At 33.1% G+C, this 21,627-nt stretch overlaps 1 protein-coding gene across 1 annotated transcript in view; it reads right to left on the minus strand.

Moving 5' to 3' along the window:
• Window positions 1-18,885: 18,885 nt before the first annotated feature.
• Window positions 18,886-21,627, minus strand: part of LOC149418412 (limbic system-associated membrane protein-like) — a 185,557-nt gene continuing 182,815 nt past the window's right edge. The window contains exon 8 of the mRNA XM_089638480.1: window positions 18,886-20,469. Coding sequence (XP_089494606.1) covers window positions 20,342-20,469 — 128 coding nt within the window. The 3' untranslated portion in view covers window positions 18,886-20,341. The remainder of the gene's footprint in view (window positions 20,470-21,627) is intronic.

The raw sequence follows: 21,627 nt of genomic DNA on the forward strand, positions 1-21,627 counted from the left end.
CCCTTTCATGTGTCTAACTAACTAGTACTGCGGCTCATTTGGCCTTATTACTAGTACCTTCTGATTTTTGTATTTACTTTGCTGATTTTACTTTACATTAATGTGTTTTACGAGGAAAAATTCTTTACTGACCTTAATAAAAACCTAGTAAAAACGACAGGGAAAAGAAAAACCATAAGTTCTGAACTTTTTACCCTTCAATTCCATTATGGTTTATTGAATGTAAATATTTCATTTTTCATCTTGGGCTGCGTCCTTTTAGCTTTAGTGGTCCTGCTGCACCTACGTCCTACATAAATGTGTTTACTTGCATATCTACCTGTTGGGAGAAAACAGTTTATGAAATGTTACATTTTTTAATGAAAACAGTACCTAAATTCCAAAAAGGATACGTTATTCTTCTTCGCTGTCATTTCATGGAATTTCATTATGAGGTGTTTGGGCATTCTATGTTTATATGAATTATAATTCCCCAGCGCTTTAACTAACGGATTATCCGGATTTAGAGTGTTGTTAAATCGTGACGTGAGTTGGTAAGCGTGCTCCCTGTATTGGGGTGAAGTGTGTGCTCATCTATGTAGATGCGATACCGTGTTGCCAGCTCCAATTCTCTAAGAGCTGGTATTACAGTGTAATTTTAAATGGTTTTCGTGTTTCGGTTTTATTGGAACCGTCAATTACCGGATACCTAGAATTACTGAGTTTAGCCCCGTCGTTTTTGTTAATATTATTAGGATTTTTATACATTTCAATGGCCTCATTTATTGGGCAAGCTCCGTGCGTTTTGGGTCTTCCTGCGACTTCTGCGACAAATCTGAAGTAATGGGCGGTTTCAATTAAATGCTCGGTATTTGTAGAGTTGTCAGGATGGCTGAGTATACAGACTCAAAAGGTTTCTGATATCCTTTTGGAAATCATCCGTACTGTCTGCCCTTCATACACTTTTTCACATCCGTACAGCTGAGTTTATAAACGCCATCTGTCTCCAGAAAAACAGTCTCTGTCTCTCTGAAGACAGTCTTGATGCTTTCTTTTCTCAGTATCTGGAAATTCTGTCTGTCACGTTGTGAACATATGACAAGAAAGCGCAGCCTTTTGGCTCTTGTTTAATCTGTATTCGTTTGGGGTAGGTTTGGCTATTACGAATTGTTTTATCTGTTTTGTTTGAAGTCATATAATAGGTCAGATAATGTTATTATTTATGGGGGGCATTTAGTTGAGAGAATAAACTTTTTTAACTGTGTTGTAGAAAATAAAGAATCTATTTGTTATTCAAACTCTTTCACTCCTTACTCCTTTTCTAAGGTACTAGCATAATAAGTTACTCGGAAGCTCAATGATTCATTCTTCTTTTCAAAATGAAAAATTGACATGAAATGAGATTTCACGGAGCGCTTTTTATACCATTAATGCAATAGACCTATGGCAAGAATGTAGTAGTTAAAATGCAATTTTCCTTACATTTTTCACCCTTGACAATTGGCAGATACACCTGGTCAAAAATAATTTGGGAAACATTTTTATTCGATTTTTTTTGATGCGGTTAGTTCAAACGTTTTATTTTTTTCATCGCAGTGACCGAAAAATATATTGGTGCATTGTATTCGTATAATTATTAGAACGTTTCGCAGTATTTAATTGAAGCATGTACCATGAGTAAAGTTCGTTTGCTCTTTGTGGGAGTATCCATAAATAAAAATTTCAATTCATTTTGGAGGATGCATGCGTTTTTTAATTTTTTTATTAGAATACATAATTTTTTTTTAAAAAGGGGCAAAAGTTATTTCATAAAGTTGTTGTATCATTTTTTTCAATTGGCGTCAAATGCCATTGTGCTACGACATTTATGTTGTAGACAGATAGAGAATTAGTTGACAACAAGCCATGGAGTGATACCCATCTGAAGAAGTTGGAATTATTGTTACTGCTTATTTGGTAAAATTTTGGTCTGTTGTTTTGTTATTGGGCAGAAGTAATTTCGTTATTTGAATTGGCTGCCAATTTATTAGAAATTATAAAAAATTGGGCGCATGAGATGCATAATTGCTCACGCACATGATGTAGGACGACGAAGAAAACGACGATGAAATTCACGCTGCGAAAAACAACTGACCGGAAATTGGTCAAACAAGCATTAACAATAATTCTTCCTTACTCAGATGTATATCTTTCCATTACTTTTTGTCAACTAATTCTGTCTTCAACATAAATGTCAAAACACAATTAAATTTGACTAAATGTTCATAAATTATAGCACTTTCACATCACGAAATTACTTTTTCCCCATCTTGTATATGGAAAATTACGGCACATATTGAACTGGAGATTATTATTATCATCGATAAAAGAACATTATTACCATCGATATTTGAAAGTGTCACAATTTAAAAAGCAAAACAAGGTTCTATCAAGAGAATGATTGAAAGCAAAGTTTTGGATAATAATGTTACGTTGAGCTTACATTAGAACTCACTGTAATTAATTACAAAAAATAGGGTTTGGATGTCTAGACTTTGAGTATAAATCATCAACATGCCTGTGAAAAATGTGTTCATAAGGCCTCTTCATTTTTTTAGACTCGCTTACATTGTAGAAACAACATTTATTATTGTGTTTTTAATTATGAGGCGGTCGAGGGATGAGGCTCTCGAATAGTAAGCTGGAGGTCACGGGTTCAAATCCCGGTGAACGCATGTTCTTTTTATTTGATTATTTCGTATTAATTCAAAAATTACTCATTTAAAATAGTAAATAGTATATTTACGACACGTTCCAGAGTGGAATATTCTCTCAGTATCGCCTTGGTGTATGACCGCCATTCACAATTGAAACGTTGCTTGATGTAGCTTTGGCCGTGTTTAGTGACAAGATCTGAATAGCCAGGTACTCATTATGACATACCCAATTGAGATGGTTGGGAGCAGTTAGAACTCTTGTGAGGTTTCACATAATAAATAAAAAATCAATCAAGTAAATTAAAATATGTATATATTTAACCGACGGAATAACTGACCGAATTATGGCTAATTAGTGCATGAGATTCGCACCCTGGCGTCAAGGGTTCATTTATCTGTTAGCGGAGTTCCTTTTGTAGGAATAAGTTTAAAAATATCGTTAAAATATTCGCACGCTAAAATGATGGATAATTTTCTACTAAAAAAAAAATTAAGGAAACCACCAAAAAATTTATTTCTTTACATCTTTGAATTTGGAAAATGTTTATTACCTTACCGTTCGTATCAAAATATACCGATCAAACGAATCAAATGAACTAAAGGATAGCGATATTCTGCAAACCTATTTATAGGAAAATAATTCACAAGAAATTAACTCCACATGAACTAGCACAAGGATGAAAACGGCAGCTGAAATAAATGATGGGTACCCATGTGAGTATCAGAAAACCTGACCACTATAAAAATATATCGCAATAGCTTAAAGGTGATAGTGGAGGCATATAGAAAAAATATACATTTCTATATACAAAGTGCAATGCACCAAACAAACAATAATCACCTTACCTCAGAAACCAAAACAACAACCATTAAACTAACTACATATTCATCAAACTACCACTGGCGCATCTACATCGACATTTATACAGGATGTTAAGGGATGTACTTGACTTACTTTAACTGGTAATTTCTGACACTCTTTAGAGTTAAAAATGTAAATGAAAATTTTGTTCTCCGGTGATTTTTTTGATTTTTTTTTTCAAAGTTTTTTTTTTTTTTTCTTAAATGAATATTTTTTTAATTCTTCTACATATCGCAGCGTGGTAACTCAGACAGGTAACATTTTAACCCTATCGATCCTAGCTATCCAATTTTCTAATAAAAAAAAAAAAACATCAAAAATGAAACCGGAGACCGAACTTTTATATTCGTTTTTTACTTTAAATATTGTCTGGAACCACTGGTTAAAGATAGTCATGAAAGTCCATTATCATTCAGTATATGTATTTTTATAACTATTTTTCTATATAATAGCTCCACAGAGGAGGACCCGAGAAGAATAGTTTTTAACAGCGAAAGATAAAAACTTTTTTTTGTGTATTGTTGATATGTACCCATTTCATACAATATTGACAGCTCGGTCTTTGAAAAATTTACAACCAGTTCTGTACCTACCTTCTATTATTTTTTACCTAATAAGTAAATTTGTATATGTTATGTTTTCTAAGTTTAATAACTATTTTATTATTTAAGTAATATTTTTATAAGTTTGTAATTAACTTTCTTATTTTCTTAATATCATTGTGTAATTAAATTTACCATCTAGGTTCATAAATATTTATTAATTTTTGGCTTCATCAATTAATGAAATTTTACATCTTATAAACCATAATGTCGCCACTCCCCAACTTAAATACGAGAAATAATTTCTCAATTGAGTTGGGCAGTTTCGTTAAAAAATATTTTTTTTTCGCGATCATCCTTGAAATATCTACATTCGTAAATTATTGTAATGTATTTGTATTTTTAATAAAAATTAAAAAAATTATGTACATACCTCTCAACAAATGGCGTTAGAATGTATACTTCAAAAATTAGAATATTTAGTTTATGTATTTCTAAGATGTGTCCATAGGAGGCAGTAATACCACGTGACAGAGACAACATTTCGGACGAACGTTACAGGCGAACATCTCAGTCGTCGTTTCTTTCCGCTTCAGAATAACTTCCTATTGAACATTTAAGAGAGACATTTATTGTAAATACCTCACGATTATTAACAAACTCGTTATCTCAGACGAACCGAAGAAATTATTGAAATCTCCCTATCGAGTTTATTGCAAAAAAGAAGAGAATAAATAGTACACTACACTATGTAACCATATTATATGTAGACCAGCTATAATATCCATTGCAAATCGAAGAACTACCATTAAAGGTTTTTTTAGTACTATTAGAGTGTCCACAGAGTGCCGCATGTCAGAATACAGGCGGCGCACGATATTCCTGGAATTGATTCAATTTGTACCTGCGTACAGGCGACCGCAGGCAGCTGACGCGACAGAAAAATACTGGCTCGAGCGGACTGAAGCCAAGTGGGGGGACAATTTCCTATGTGTTTTTGTAGCGTGAGTGACGGCTGAGCCTACCGCTCTTTCCACAGCCACTCGTGTTCAAATAATTAATGTAATTGCTTATTGACTTTCTACACCGAGAAATACTATTAATCTCTTATTTTTGCAGCGATATTTTGTAATTGACTTTCTGGAACTGTTTTTTACTGAACTGTGATTAAAAACTTCTTTTCATACCTATAAAATGGATGACAAATTTACGTTTTATAAATTTTGCAAAATTCAATAACTCTGACTTTTTCTCTACCACGTAATTTCACCACATGTTTAGATAGAGAAGTTGAAATTTTTCAAAACTCGCTTTCAGCGACATTCTATACTTGCGTTTTAATTGTCGTGAACCTTTTAAGCTCGTCGTCTCACTGGCTTAGTAGCGGTAAGGAATCGACAAAAACCGGAGACCCTTCGCAGGAAAATCCCAAAATGGCGGCGCTGCAAACTGTAGTGAACGTTACTTTTCTGTGCACGGTTTTCAGTTTTTGTCGATTCCTTTCCGTTATTGCGCCAGTAAATAGTGCAAAGATGGCTTAATACGCACTTACTATTATTATTTCACAGTCTTAGCTTTTGATTAACATGTCAGTGTGAAGAGGGCGACTGGTATTGATGGAGGGCTAAGTGAGACGAGAAGTTTAACTCATGACGCCTCGAAATTTGTCAACTAATCCACTAACCGGTCCACCCTAATCAAAACATAATCATAATATGGTATGTAACAGTCGTCAATCTATAATAGAACACTGAATCATTTTTTGGGGAGGAGCAACAATCTCAGCTATCGGTCATATGGAAATCGCACAAAAACCTATCTTAAATATAAAACTTAAAAAAACATAGAATGAGGGACACAGAAAAAATATTCAACATGTTTGACGTACTAGACATGTGCCAGGTATTCATAAAAACAGTACATAACCAAGTTTTTTTTACCAAAATTACAAATTTCAACAAACAAACTGACCTAAAAACTCTGACGGAAAACATAAACCTTGGACTAAGATAGACAGATACCCTGTAAAATAATGCAACAATCTTTTATCATACAAAAATGAGGAAAACCAAAAAAAGTTAAGATACAAAAATAAAAGATAATTTAAAGAACAAAATTGAAGACGTATAAGAATAAAACATATGAAGGTAATACAATCCATTTCAATACAAACTTTATTAAATACGACCGTACCTCGTAATAATTGTCGTTTTTTAATGCATTTATCATAATTTATATTATTTTTGACGTTATACTATTTCTTTATTTAAATTTATTATTCCATATTACCATTCTATTTAATCTTATTAAATTGTAAACTATGGGCCTCAGAACGAGCAAAGTACCCAGTGAGGCCCACATTATCATTTGACGCAGGAACGGCAAAAGGGCCTGATCGACTATTTGGTCAAAAATGAGTTATATGTACTGTTTTGATCAGACAAATATTCTTATCAAAACTGTATGATTAATTCATTTTTGATTAAATTGTCGCTTACCCCCTTTTGCCATTCCGGCATATAAATAATGTTAATTGATATAACAATACACAATTGATATAATATTATTATATCAATTAATTTAAAATATATACCTACTCGATATTTTAATATTTTAAATTATTTCGATATAATGTTTTCACTTTGTAAAGTCCGTGAAAAACCTGAAATACATATGACGCGAGCATTTCACATAATATACCTACAGGCGTTTCAGTGTTTCCATTTATTTCATCAAATTTAATGGGTAATAATAAAATAAACAACATTTGAAGAAGTGTTTTAAAAGCACAATATATATATAAATGCAAATTTATATGTAGCTGAGTGCATTAAATGGCAAATGGGGTTATTCCACACAAATTAAGATTAAAATTTCATCATATATTAAAATATATTTTTATCTATTAGTTGAAAATCTCATACCACCACCACAGTAAGCGGAAAATGTTGTGTAAGGCAGTCGAGCAATTAACCACGCTACGCCTGGGTGGGACACAGACGCGATCGCAACTCAGTCAATTACCGGACTTTATTTATAACATAAGGTATCTATGGATAGGTAAATGGAAGGTGCTCCGAGGAACAAGCGTCATTGATCCCTTCGGCACCCGTGCGTAATCGGAAAACACGTCAAACGCGCGCCCAACATATATGTATGGACACTGTAGACATTTGTCACATGCGAACGGGTCACTTCTACCAATACATTAGTTTCTTCAAGACCCGTGTTCTCTCCTTGCTCTTCTCAAAAAGACCATACACACAGCATCCCAATAGATGACAGCAAATTATTTTCTTCATGGCCTACTGTGATGAGTTAATGTAAAAAATCATAGCTTCATGCTTCGGCGAAGCTTAGCGCTAAGAAATGATTGACATTATGAATAACAGAAAATGAGCTTTAGATAAATTGAAGCTTTTTCCATCGTTTCCCTTGAGTATAATTAAAATAAAGTTATCGATTGCTCAATAAAGAATATAAATGAAAACTACCAAAAAAAGTATTTTTCAATAGAAATTTGTGATGGTATAAAAGTAAAATCTTTAAAAAATACGATATTGTGGCTTAGATTATTTGTGACAATTTCTCTCCATTAATATTTTTTTCTTTCTTAAAAAAATGTTCACAAAATAAATAAATGCCACTTCGGCGCTTGAAAACGAGCGTTTTTAGTCTCCGTTTGTCAAGCGATTTTAATGCCTATTACCTATTTTCGTGGCGAAATAAGGTGTACTGGACACCTACGCCAGTGACATCGACTGTAAATGCCAGTTTCCTCTCGGGGGTACCTTGGGTAAGGATTTGCAAAGAAACACAACTTGCGAATGTCGTCGGACAACTGACTGGTTGTGCCAGTTGTTTTTAATATTATTTGTGAATACACTTCTTGTGCCGCTAGTGTTTCGAATTTACGTGGATTAATTTGCTGATAAGTATCACTCAGCAGATTCATTAATTTCACAATTTTCACAAATCTTGAATCGTCCTCGTGAATGGTGTTTCCGGGGCTCCATACGCCTTCGAACAATAATGCGGCATCATTAATTTCACTTTCCATCAGCGCCATATTATGTGCCTGGTTATCGACCTCTTTCCTTGCGAGTCGTTTCTTTTCTTTTACATTACTTAGTGACAGTGTTTTTTCAAAATATTCTTCATTTTTATGAAGCTGCCGCACAAAGGTTGTCTCCGGTATATCCTCAGGCAGTAGTGTGAGGGTGGACTTCAAGCCACCCTGACGAGTTGCACTCTGTGCATTTTCAATATATTCATTTTTATGAAGATGCCGCACAGGGGTTAACGGTAGCTGTGGCTTTTCTATCACAGCCGTGGAATCTTCTGGCGGATCCTGAGACGAAAACGGTGTCTCCGGTGTATCCTCAGGCAGTAGTGTGAAGGTGGACTTCCAGCCACCCTGACGAGTTGCACCGTGTGCATTTTCATTTTCTTCATTTTCATGAAGCATCTGCTCAGAGGCCGACGGTAACTGTGTAACTTTCATCACATCCATGGATACCTCTGGTATAATCTGCTGAGGCGAGAACGATGTCTTCTGTTTTTCCTCAGATGCTACTAGATGGGGGAGCAACGAGACGCTACAAAGGTAAGCTGCCATCATTACACCCATTTTCTGTGCAGCCTCGTCTTGTTGATTATGGAAGCGCTGTATAGACTCTTCTTGTAGATGCCGGAAGCGCCATTTGCACTCTTTTTGCTCGTCTTGATTAAGCCGGAAGCGCCGAGTAGATTCTTCTAGTAGGCGGTGGAAACTTCGTGCAGATTCTTCTTGCCCACGATAGAATGACCGCTTTTGTCTACGAAGCTCTGCCCTCAACGGTCTAGCGATTGTGTCTATAAATTGTGAGTTACCGCTGTCGTCATGTGACTTCACTAATCCTCCCCTGGATGTAGGTGTTTCGTCACCTTTCCAGAAGCGCAGTGATGGTGTACACTCTTTTTCTCGGCTTTGTAAGTACCGAATCTCTTCCTGTTGACGTTGTAAGCGCCAATCTTCTTCTAATTGGCGTTGTAAGCGCCAATTCTCCTCCTGTAGTGCTAACTGTTTCCCAAGAAGAGCGTGAGTTGCCGCTATCTTCGGGTGCCGGCACTAATCCTCTCCTGGAAGCAGGTGCTTCGGCGCCATTCCAGAAGCGCAGTGACGGTGTCATGTTTCCTGATTTCTGAGGAAAATCCGGCTCGAAGGACCATAAACATATATAACATATTTTTAACCTATCACTTCGCAAAAATATCTTTCCGGAAATGTGGAAACTAACGAAAGTAACGCCTATACATAAAAAAGGAATAAAGTCAGAAATAGATAATTACAGACCTGTAGCTGTGTTGTCAGCACCCGCAAAACTTTTAGAAACCATAATTTATTCACAGATATATAACCAAACAAAATACGCACTCATCGAAAATCAGCACGGATTTCGTCCCACACTGTCACCTTCAACGAATCTTATGAATCTCATTACCTATATTAATAATTCATTTGAAAATTTTGTACCTGTTGATGTGATTTATACAGACTTCGAGAAAGCATTTGATAAAGTCGACCATGATATTTTATTAAAAAAATTAAGTGACATCGGATTCTCTCAGAATTTCCTCGCTTTTGTGGCTAGCTACTTACGCAATCGTCGTCAGTATGTCAGTTACGGACACCATATCTCTCACGAATACAAAACTAACTCCGGGATTCCCCAGGGATCGAATCTAGGACCCCTTCTCTTTCTCTTATTCATCAATGACATTGGCAACACTATAAACCCCTCAAAATATCTCCTTTTTGCTGACGATATAAAACTTTTCAAAGCAATCAAAAGTTACATCGATTCCATTCTTCTGCAGAACGATCTTGATTCTCTTGTCAAATGGTCGGAACTGAACAACTTACCCTTCAGTATTCAAAAATGCAGTGTCGTTACATTTACAAGGTCCAAAGATACATTCCTGTTCCCCTACCACATTAATAAACATGAATTAATACGTAAAAATGAGATTCGAGACCTTGGCGTAATTTTTGAAGCAAATCTCTCTTTCAAATCCCATATATCTGATATTGTCTCCCGTGCCAACAAAATGCTTGGATTTGTTCTTCGTAATTCAAGATCATTTACCAACGGAATCGCAATCCGAAGAACGTATGAAGCACTTGTTCGCAGTATCTTGGAATATAGCTCCATTATTTGGGCCCCTTCTGAGCAAAACCATATTCTCGAAATAGAAAAAGTACAAAAGAGATTCATGCGTTACCTATATATGAGGGAATATATGTACTACCCTTTCCTGTATCCATCCTTATTCTTAGCAGGAATGCTCGATCTTAATACATTAGAAGCCCGCCGAAAAATATTTTTAGGAAAACATTTTTTTAAGATAATCTCTGGAACTATACATAATCCACCTATTTTGAAAGAGATTAACTTATATGTCCCAGACAAGTATACTCGTGGAAGGTCCCATACCCTTTTTTATGCTCCAAAAGCGAGGACTTCTGCCTATCAGAACGCCCCAGTCAACAGAGCGACTGAACTGCTCAACGAGTCTGCATTGACCATCGACATTTTTAACGTAACCTACAGGCAGTTTAACAATTATCTTTTGACGTATGTCACAAAGTAGTGAAACTGACCTTTTTATGTGTTTTGCTATACTTTTTGTCTAATTTGTAATCTTCTCCATAATGTATTGGTGAATAACCGTTTTACGGAGAACATGAAAAATAAATAAATAAATAAATAATAAATAAATGTACTGGACACCTACGCCAGTGACATTGACTGTAAATGCCGGTTTCCTATCGGGGGTACCTTGGGTAAGGATTTGCAAAGAAACACAACTTGCGAATGTCGTCGGACAACTGACTGGTTGTGCCAGTTGTTTGGATATTTATTGAGTTCAAATTCAATACGTGTTAATGTACAGCAATTATATTTCTTATCTCTAAACAGGATGCATGAGAGCATTATGGAACCAAGAAAAAAAACCAAATTTTAATTACTACGGTTAAATCCCATTTTACACATGATACGTGTCCGGTGATAAGCTTCAAAGGGGATTTGGCGTCGTTAAATGCGTGATAACAGTAAATATTCATTTCCTTCAGTATTTTAATAATTATGTACGTACATCCACCTGCTGACCGGTACATAAGGCATTCTAAGAATATATATATTTTCGGTTTGTAGCTTCCTCTTATTGATACTTGCTATGTTGTTTATATAACAATAACACGTTCACCGCACCCTCCCTCATCTGTTCCACTCCCTCTTCATGCACCTACCCTCACCCATTCATCGCATACACTACCGCAAATTATATGCCCTAAACGGAGCGCCGCGAGCTTTTCAGACGGAAACTTACTTTTTTACATACGGAGCGATACAACATCCAGGACATGCGAAAAACCGAAGGTTTACTCCCATTTTTAAATTTATCGTTGGCTTGGCTTGCTTTTTACAAAATCACGGGTAAACAATTAAAAACCGAAACCAGGGAGGCGTGCCAACAAAAAATGCGTTCCGAAAACCAATTTTGTGCTTGAATAAAGAAATGAATATTAGATTATGTAAATTTGCCAAACTTCAACGGTTATGATTTTTTTTTATGCAAACCTTAAATCAACTCATTCGGTTGACCGAGCAAAGAATCGCTATTTCTTACTTTCTTCTTCAAAGGAAACAAAACGGATAGCTAACTTCTTGGATTTGTGTTTTTGATTAAAAATATTGTATTCTACCTACGGATAAAGTAAAATGAAAGCTTGGTGTAAGAAATGCAAGCGTTTTTAATGCGCCTACAAAGCCTGTGCAGTGAAAAATGAACAATAATGGTAAATGCGTTTGATATTTAGAAAAATGAACAATGATGGTGAATGCGTTTGATATTTATAAAAATGAACAATAATGGTAAATGCGTTTGATATTTATAAAAATGAACAATAATGGTAAATGCGTTTGATATTTAGAAAAATGATCAATGATGGTGAATGCGTTTGATATTTAGAAAAATGAACAATAATGGTGAATGCGTTTGATATTTAGAAAAATGAACAATAATGGTAAATGCGTTTGATATTTAGAAAAATGAACAATAATGGTGAATGCGTTTGATATTTATAAAAATGAACAATGATGGTAAATGCGTTTGATATTTAGAAAAATGAACAATAATGGTAAATGCGTTTGATATTTATAAAAATGAACAATAATGGTAAATGCGTTTGATATTTAGAAAAATGAACAATGATGGTGAATGCGTTTGATATTTAGAAAAATGAACAATAATGGTGAATGCGTTTGATATTTAGAAAAATGAACAATGATGGTGAATGCGTTTGATATTTATAAAAATGAACAATAATGGTGAATGCGTTTGATATTTATAAAAATGAACAATAATGGTAAATGCGTTTGATATTTATAAAAATGAACAATAATGGTAAATGCGTTTGATATTTAGAAAAATGAACAATGATGGTGAATGCGTTTGATATTTAGAAAAATGAACAATAATGGTAAATGCGTTTGATATTTAGAAAAATGAACAATAATGGTGAATGCGTTTGATATTTATAAAAATGAACAATAATGGTAAATGCGTTTGATATTTAGAAAAATGAACAATGATGGTGAATGCGTTTGATATTTATAAAAATGAACAATAATGGTAAATGCGTTTGATATTTATAAAAATGAACAATAATGGTAAATGCGTTTGATATTTAGAAAAATGAACAATGATGGTGAATGCGTTTGATATTTAGAAAAATGAACAATAATGGTAAATGCGTTTGATATTTAGAAAAATGAACAATGATGGTGAATGCGTTTGATATTTAGAAAAATGAACAATAATGGTAAATGCGTTTGATATTTAGAAAAATGAACAATAATGGTGAATGCGTTTGATATTTATAAAAATGAACAATAATGGTAAATGCGTTTGATATTTAGAAAAATGAACAATAATGGTAAATGCGTTTGATATTTATAAAAATGAACAATAATGGTAAATGCGTTTGATATTTAGAAAAATGAACAATGATGGTGAATGCGTTTGATATTTAGAAAAATGAACAATAATGGTAAATGCGTTTGATATTTAGAAAAATGAACAATGATGGTGAATGCGTTTGATATTTATAAAAATGAACAATAATGGTAAATGCGTTTGATATTTATAAAAATGAACAATAATGGTAAATGCGTTTGATATTTAGAAAAATGAACAATGATGGTGAATGCATTTGATATTTAGAAAAATGAACAATAATGGTAAATGCGTTTGATATTTAGAAAAATGAACAATAATGGTGAATGCGTTTGATATTTATAAAAATGAACAATAATGGTAAATGCGTTTGATATTTAGAAAAATGAACAATGATGGTGAATGCGTTTGATATTTATAAAAATGAACAATAATGGTAAATGCGTTTGATATTTATAAAAATGAACAATAATGGTAAATGCGTTTGATATTTAGAAAAATGAACAATGATGGTGAATGCGTTTGATATTTAGAAAAATGAACAATAATGGTAAATGCGTTTGATATTTAGAAAAATGAACAATGATGGTGAATGCGTTTGATATTTAGAAAAATGAACAATAATGGTAAATGCGTTTGATATTTAGAAAAATGAACAATAATGGTGAATGCGTTTGATATTTATAAAAATGAACAATAATGGTAAATGCGTTTGATATTTAGAAAAATGAACAATGATGGTGAATGCGTTTGATATTTATAAAAATGAACAATAATGGTAAATGCGTTTGATATTTATAAAAATGAACAATAATGGTAAATGCGTTTGATATTTAGAAAAATGAACAATGATGGTGAATGCGTTTGATATTTAGAAAAATGAACAATAGTGGTAAATGCGTTTGATATTTATAAAAAAAATTATGGACCCCGCAATGTTTCGCTATTTCTAATGTCTTTTTCGGCCATCTCCGACTTCTTTCACCATTCACATGTATACCACAATGTCACTGTTAAAAATTTCATCTCATTCCTTTGCAGAGATATTGAGTTAAATATTCCTCGGGCGTTCCCGACCGCTTGTACTATTCAAAGCAGCCTCTAAACACTCCTGGAACTAATAAAATCAAACTTCGAAATTTTTAGCGTTGAATTTTTTACGAGAATATTTATAAGAAATCCACAAAGATGACGTTTTAATGGTTGGTCCTCTTCGATATCCAAAAATAATTATAAATATGAGTGATACTTAGTATTTTTATCGCATAAATTTATGTTGCATTATATCAATTCAAAACCCAAAAAAATCGTAAAAAGATGGTTACATTTACAGAAATTATTCGCACGCAAGTATTGAAATAACCAAAACTAATATCATAATAACCTAACTTGGACAAGTTTTTCAATCTTCCCCGATGTTAATAGTTTTTATGTAGTGATTCAGTTGAAATGTTGTGTTGTTTTATTGGTGGACGTGAATGGACGTTTTAGAAGTAAACTGAGAACCAAATTTTATTTTATTTTTTTGGTGATCTTTAAATCAATATTTTTAAATCCATTCATACTACCAAACATCCGCGGAATTTTATTTATTGTCTTATAAAGAAGATTATTGAATACAATCGTGCTTTCCGATACAAGAACACTAAAGCAGAGATCTGATCGTGTACTTTGATCAATAACTAGCCGGACTATAACAAAGTATTCTAATACTTGGATGTAACTAATGGTGCTCAATACGGCAACTTCAAGTGATCGAAATGAACTTTTAAATGCATCTTGAAAATTCAAAAGGCCCAACCACTGACCAAACGATTCTCGAGGCTGATATATTGTTTAATGTGCTGCGGAGTTAACTGATGAATTATTTTGAGTCTAAATTTTGTTTATTATAAAAGTGTTATTTGTAATATAAGCGATCAGGGTGAAACTAACTGGCTTTGTTTTTTTTAATGATAAACTAATGTTTATATGACGAGGTTTTTTATGCAAAAAAGTTGGTTGTTTACATATGAAAAAATATTATAAGCAGAAATTGTTAATTGAAGTACTAGTACATATTGAATTATTAGACGGTATGGAAATAAGCCGACATAGCTCAGTGGTGCAGAACACCTGACTGGACATCAAGCGGATTCAATTTCCGTCGGCGGCATTTATTTTTACTCGGGAGATATTTTCATTAATTTGTATGGATATTTCAGAGGAGTAATTATTGCTTATAATAATTTGTTAAGTGACTTTGGATATCTTATAATATTTTCGATAAGTGATCAAAACACAGACTTCAGTACGATGCATATTGAACTTTAAAGAAAGATTGTTTAAAGTGAAATATGAAACCACGCTAAGACCATTCAGTGCATGTGTAGTTTTTTGTGATTATGGGTTCTATTAAGTCGGTACACGTTAAATGACTACTATTTCATTATTGAATATTACAGTACCTTTAACGCTTTTGAATCAACCCTTATTTGATCAATTCTGTAAACAAGTAGATAATAAAATCGGCAATTTGTCACCGGTTGAGAAATAAAGGCATTAAGGGGATAATCAGGTGTCGTTATTCACCATAAGCGGTCAAACAGGCTTTAATTACCCCATGTATCATCTCGGAACTATATTTCAAGCCGTAATTTACAGTTCAGAGGATAAACAAAGACTCTAAACAAAGGAAAATTTCCACATTTATGCTAAAATAATAACTTGTTAAGGTATAAAGAATAGAGATGTGGGAAGATGAGAGGTAGAAGAAGCCACGGACTCCAGAGGAAGACATGGCACAAACAAATTGACAAAATACTTGAATCCGCCCATGCCAAGAGTCAGGACAAAAGAAACGTAGGATACCTGGAGAAAACTTACTGATATGAAATATTGCTAATTTATCAAAAATCTGGTCTAATAATTTTTATTCCGTATTTTAACGAATAAAATTTTTACTAAGTAAAACAGGAATGTGTTATGAAGATGTCGGAACACGTGTTGATAAAAATTCTAAAATTGTCGCATCTCGTCACTGTATTTATCAGGAATAGCGCATCTACATGAACACGTGTTCCGATATATTCTGAATGGAGTAATATTTTGTAATTTTAGTAATATTTTTGGAAATGGCTTGCTATAACGTTTTAACAGGATTTTAATAAATCAATGTATTAGTCGATTGAAGCAAGGAGTGGGTGCTAAGACTGAGTTGTTTGGTTGTCAATCTTCTCTGCCTACCTACCCCTGTGGAGAAACGACGTGATGGTTAAATAGTTAGTTATGTACTGCCTCCTTCACTTTTATACTTACGTGTACCTCAAATTTGTTTTCTTCTCTGCAATGTCTTAGTGCATAACTGTTTTATGGAGAAAATGAATAAATATTTTTTTTTTAAATAACATTTAACATTAATAAATATCGTAATCTGTAAATCGTAAGGTTATTTATTGTATGAGATTTGTGGCATCGGCCGTGTTGCTTTTACTCCTATTGAGTCATATTTTCGAAAAGCCTTGTTTACATGTTCTACTTAATTTGATTTAATCGTGAGTTATTATTGTATGACGTTTGTTGCATCAGCCGTGTTGCGTTGACCACTATTGAGTCATCTTTTTGTAAAACATTGCTTACGTGTTCTAACTAATTTGATTTAATCGTGAGTTATTATTGTATGACGTTTGTTGCATCAGCCGTGTTGCGTTGACCACTATTGAGTCATCTTTTTGTAAAACATTGCTTACGTGTTCTAACTAATTTGATTTAATCGTGAGTTATTATTGTATGACGTTTGTTGCATCAGCCGTGTTGCGTTGACTCTTATTGAGTCATCTTTTTGTAAAACATTACTTACGTGTTCTACCTAATTTGATTTAATCGTAAGGTATTATTGTATGACTTTGTGGCATCAGCCGTGTTGCGTTTACTTCAATTGAGTCATCTTTTTAAAAAGCCTTATTTACGTATTCTACTTAATTTGCTTTACATTAAGTGTGGAGGTAAGTGTGTGAGAAATAGTAAGTATACATACGAATCCAGTTGATGTTTTATATTATCATGTTAATAACTGTCTGTATCTGTCTTTCTTACTTAAATAAAAATACTAGATTTGATTACCAGTTAAATCGGTAATAAGCTTTTTGACACAACAGCCATTCATGTAATTTAGATAACTAAATGCACATAGATAGGTACATTAGTGTTATCAATTTGGTAAATTTAAGATTTGGAAACAGAATAATGTAGAAATAAATAACTATCAGTCTTTGAGACACCAGTAAACCATTTTGTAAAAAACGCTTTTGCCTCATTGTTTCGCCTCTAAACAATAAGGGTAGAAAAGATATATTGTGTTGGTTGTAGGTTGGTGACTTTTTGCGAAAGTTTATCACGGGTTATGGAGGGGTGTGATAAGGTGCGTTGGGTTGGGATGGGGTGGAATGGGGTGGGATGGGAGAGTATAGTGTGTGCGGATAGACGGGGAAGGGAAGGAGGAGTGGTTTATTCTATTAACCCCTCAGGCAGCCGAGAAACCCGAAGAACATTAATTTAAAAGCTAAATTATTCCATGAAATATTTCAAGTGTAATTCGACGTTAAATTTCCTAACATTAATAGAAGATAGTTTAATTAAATTAAGAGATTACATTTGAATATTCTGATCTTTCGTGTTTCTGCGTAGGGCTTTATTTATTTTGATATAAATTTTTAATGTTTAACTTATAGCCAATCACAACAATCTTGATTAAGCAATGTAACAATTTATGAGTAATTATATGAAAATGAAATACTTTTCATACACCAGTTTTAATTTATAATAATTTACATGTTTCAAAGCCAATGGCTTTTTCGTCAAGATAATGAAAATTAACCGAAAATTTGTTTTTTTTCATTATCCTGTCGAAGAAACCATTGGCTTTGAAATATGTAGATAATTATTAATTAAAATTGGTATATAAAAATTACTTCATTTTCATATAACTCAAATTGCGCCACAAAGTAAATATGAAACTATTGATGAAAAAAGATGTCTCATTTAAATGGACAAAGCTTTCTATGGAAACAATCCGTGAGCAGAAAATATTTGCGTTGACTTTCAGACAAAAAGAGCTCCAAAAATTTATTCTCGTCAGATCTCACACGATTGCTACCCATATTTAGGTATCATCGTCCCAGCGACTTGTGCGATGGACGCATAAATAAATGTAGACATTTTTTTCAAATTTAATTGTAATTAAAAATTTTGCAATCTTTTAAAACCTACGAATTTGTCTTTTGTAATGTGATTTTTTTTTTGAGTGCCACCAATTTCAAAACAAAATGCCCAGAACTCTCCATAGCTCAACGTATTAAGTTTCTAAATACCCCATTGCTCGTCTAGGAGTTTTTTGTTTTGTTTTTGTGGTTAATTAATATTTAGCTTTATACTTAATTTATCGCTGTATTTGATATATAATGATGCTGATTTTTTTTTTAAATATGTTGATATGCAGTCTTGATAAATGGATATAAAAACTTCCGTAGATACGAAAAATTATTGTAAGGGAAATAATCAAAGACCAAAATATTTAGTAAATTATTTATTTAACTGACTTGTACGCACATAAGTTTCATTCTTTCATTCTTCGTATATAATTTATAAATTGAAAATCTTTTTTACATAGTTTTCTTTTTTCAAATAAATATAATAATTAAAGTTTTATTTAAATTAAATGATTTATATGAATTTGTTTGATTGTTGTTTTCATTCGTATTTATTCCAATTCCACAAATGAAATAATGTTAAACTTAATTAATTTTTAACAATTCCAATATCGTTATAACTTTCTTTGGCGATTACCTAAATATTTTTTTTATAATTTTCTCATCATATTTACAATAAATAAATTTAATAAAACTTTATCATAACATTTTTTTATATTGTCTACAATTTAATTTAATAATTATTATCTGTACAACTGAGTATATGTCCTCATTTTAATTAGTAAGTAATTAGGTATGTATACTAAATCCCTATTCCATTATTTTAACATTAATACCAAAACAGATATACTTTCTTAACAAATGCTATTTTTGCCTCGTTACCATGACTTTGTAACAATTTCAAAAACAATAATATAGAATTTACTGGTTCCCAAAATCATTGAAGTCACAGGATTTAAAATTATTTTCAGGTATAGTGTGATATAAAATCAATATTCGACCTAAAATTCTAAGCTAGATTTTATAACAAAGTATAATTTATGGCTGGTAACTGATATTATCATTCTTTAAAATAAAATAAAATGTAAAGATTGTAAGAAAACGAACTTTTTCTTAATAAATATAAATAGTCCAAAAATCTCACCCTGGGGACAAATCAAAACCTACGCATTTATGGAAGAGTGATGAGAAAATACATATTTTAGCGTAATATTCTGTAGTGCAAGGTTGGAACAGATTTTCTGAATTTTTATATTTTTTTGTTTATTTCGTGATGCCAATCGTCTCAGATTCCAAAATGACGGTCAAAACTGAATATATTTTTTGTTGTTGTTTTTTTTCGTGTTATTTTTCGTGTTATTTTTCACTTTACATTTCAAATAATTTCGAATCACAAACATAGTTAAAATATCGCTCATGTAATGCAACAGAACTACAAGTTCAAAAATCGCATTTTTTTTTTTTAAATGGAGAAATATCCGTGAATTCACCCACCTTGTTGGATTAAAAGACAACGTTTGATATTCATCTAATTTTACAGTTATTGTTAAACGTTCAATGAAACTATTTACAACTTTATTCCAATAGTTAACATCTTCAGACTGGTCGGATAACTGACCAGACTTACAATGAACTTGATTAAAACCGGTTCAGTCTGAAAAAAAATACAATAGAAATAAAGTTTTAAATTGGTTTCACGATGGAATTCTACCAAGTACCCTAAATAATTAACACTTAGAAAAATATCCTTGCCTTATTAAGAAACATGCAACGTAAACAATCAGTTTTGAAAGATTTGAAATGTTATTATTTAGTCACTTGGAAACACTATTATTATTAATAAACTTTTTATTCACAACATTAATAAAGAATTTCTTTACTCCCTCAAGAGTGATTCAAAAAGTTCCACTGACAAAATTCACTAACAAACAAGCTTTTGAAGCTTTCGTTAAATATTTTTATTTGAGCGTCATATTTGCACAATACTGTCATGTATAATATTATTATTTTATTTTGTTTGTACATACAAAAAATAACACATTTTTAGAACTACAGAATACTATTGTTTTTTGTTCATGAGACATCCATAGCCAATTTGGCGATAATAATGATGGTGGTGAAGTTGATAGCCGCAAGCTTGCAACTCGCGCTAGAGCTCGTGATTGAAACGTTTCTCCTCGAAATAACAGCCATCTTGTCGCCTGAAACAAAATAAAACATATCCTTTAGATCTGCTCTGTGTCTAGCTGGTACCCCCGTACAATATTCACCGTCACTATATGGTGAGATAATCTGGACGTAAAATAAAATTTTCAGTGGTGAGGTGAAACGAAGAAAATTTTATAAAATTCTCTCTTAACAAAACCATAAAATATTTACGACATCTAATGAGTTGAATTTCCATATTATTAGACGGTTAGCGCGGCTATATATTTTTCATAGCGCGGTAATGATAGGCACATATCTTCCTAATTACATTATTAATCTTATGTGGTTTGTTTCTAACGAGATTTTCAGTTCATTTATTACTCACTAAACGAAAATAACGCTCTTCGGTGTTTCCTTGACAACTCACTTAGTGGTTAATATACCTTCTCACCTATAATCTTGAAATTATATTTTTTTTAAATATTTCCCATATTACGGGAAATATCACTTCCCATATCACCAAATGTTTAAATACCGACCAAAAACATTCTAGAAGAAGTTAAACTGATAAGTATAACAAAATATCTTCGGGGATGTGGTGAGGAGACAAATGAAATAGGTAAGTTGTGGGGTCCAGCGTTTATTTGAGTAATTAGCCCAGTTGTGAGATGACTTGGGACCAATGAGACTGGACTTGTGGACGTGTTCATCACTGGGGATGACGATGAGTCTTCCTGTTCCTCCAGTGTAAAGCACGATAGTCGAAGGTATAATTGACCTTGTCGGCCCGGCCCAGCCCGGCGAAGATATCGCAGGGCCGAAGTGCAGACCGGCAAAAATGTCCAAAGCCAAGGCGCTAATTATAATCCCGCGGAGTTGATGATTATCCGTAAGCTCTCGTTTAAGGTCCGAGCAATGCCAGGCGTAGTAAGTAGGTCCGCAGCCCGTAGCTGCGCGGTAATGTAAGGCTGATTATTGACTGACTAATTACTTCTCGATGCGCCGTTATATAGGCGCGCGTGCATCGAGAATCTTCCGGCGAGTAGGTAGATGCGCCGTACCAACGGTGCTTCGTTAGAGGGTTCTAATACGATGCGTTTTGCATGGGCGAACATTCCCGAATATTCTAGTACGCATCGCTACATATCCATTGGGACATGACATATTGACATGGTTGTTTTATTTTTAGTTTTTACAAATGTTGTGTTCCC

Source organism: Hesperophylax consimilis, chromosome 13 (genome assembly GCF_061612785.1).
Source record: "Hesperophylax consimilis isolate HC1 chromosome 13, BYU_Hcon_1.0, whole genome shotgun sequence".
NCBI classification, from domain to species: Eukaryota; Metazoa; Arthropoda; class Insecta; order Trichoptera; family Limnephilidae; genus Hesperophylax; species Hesperophylax consimilis.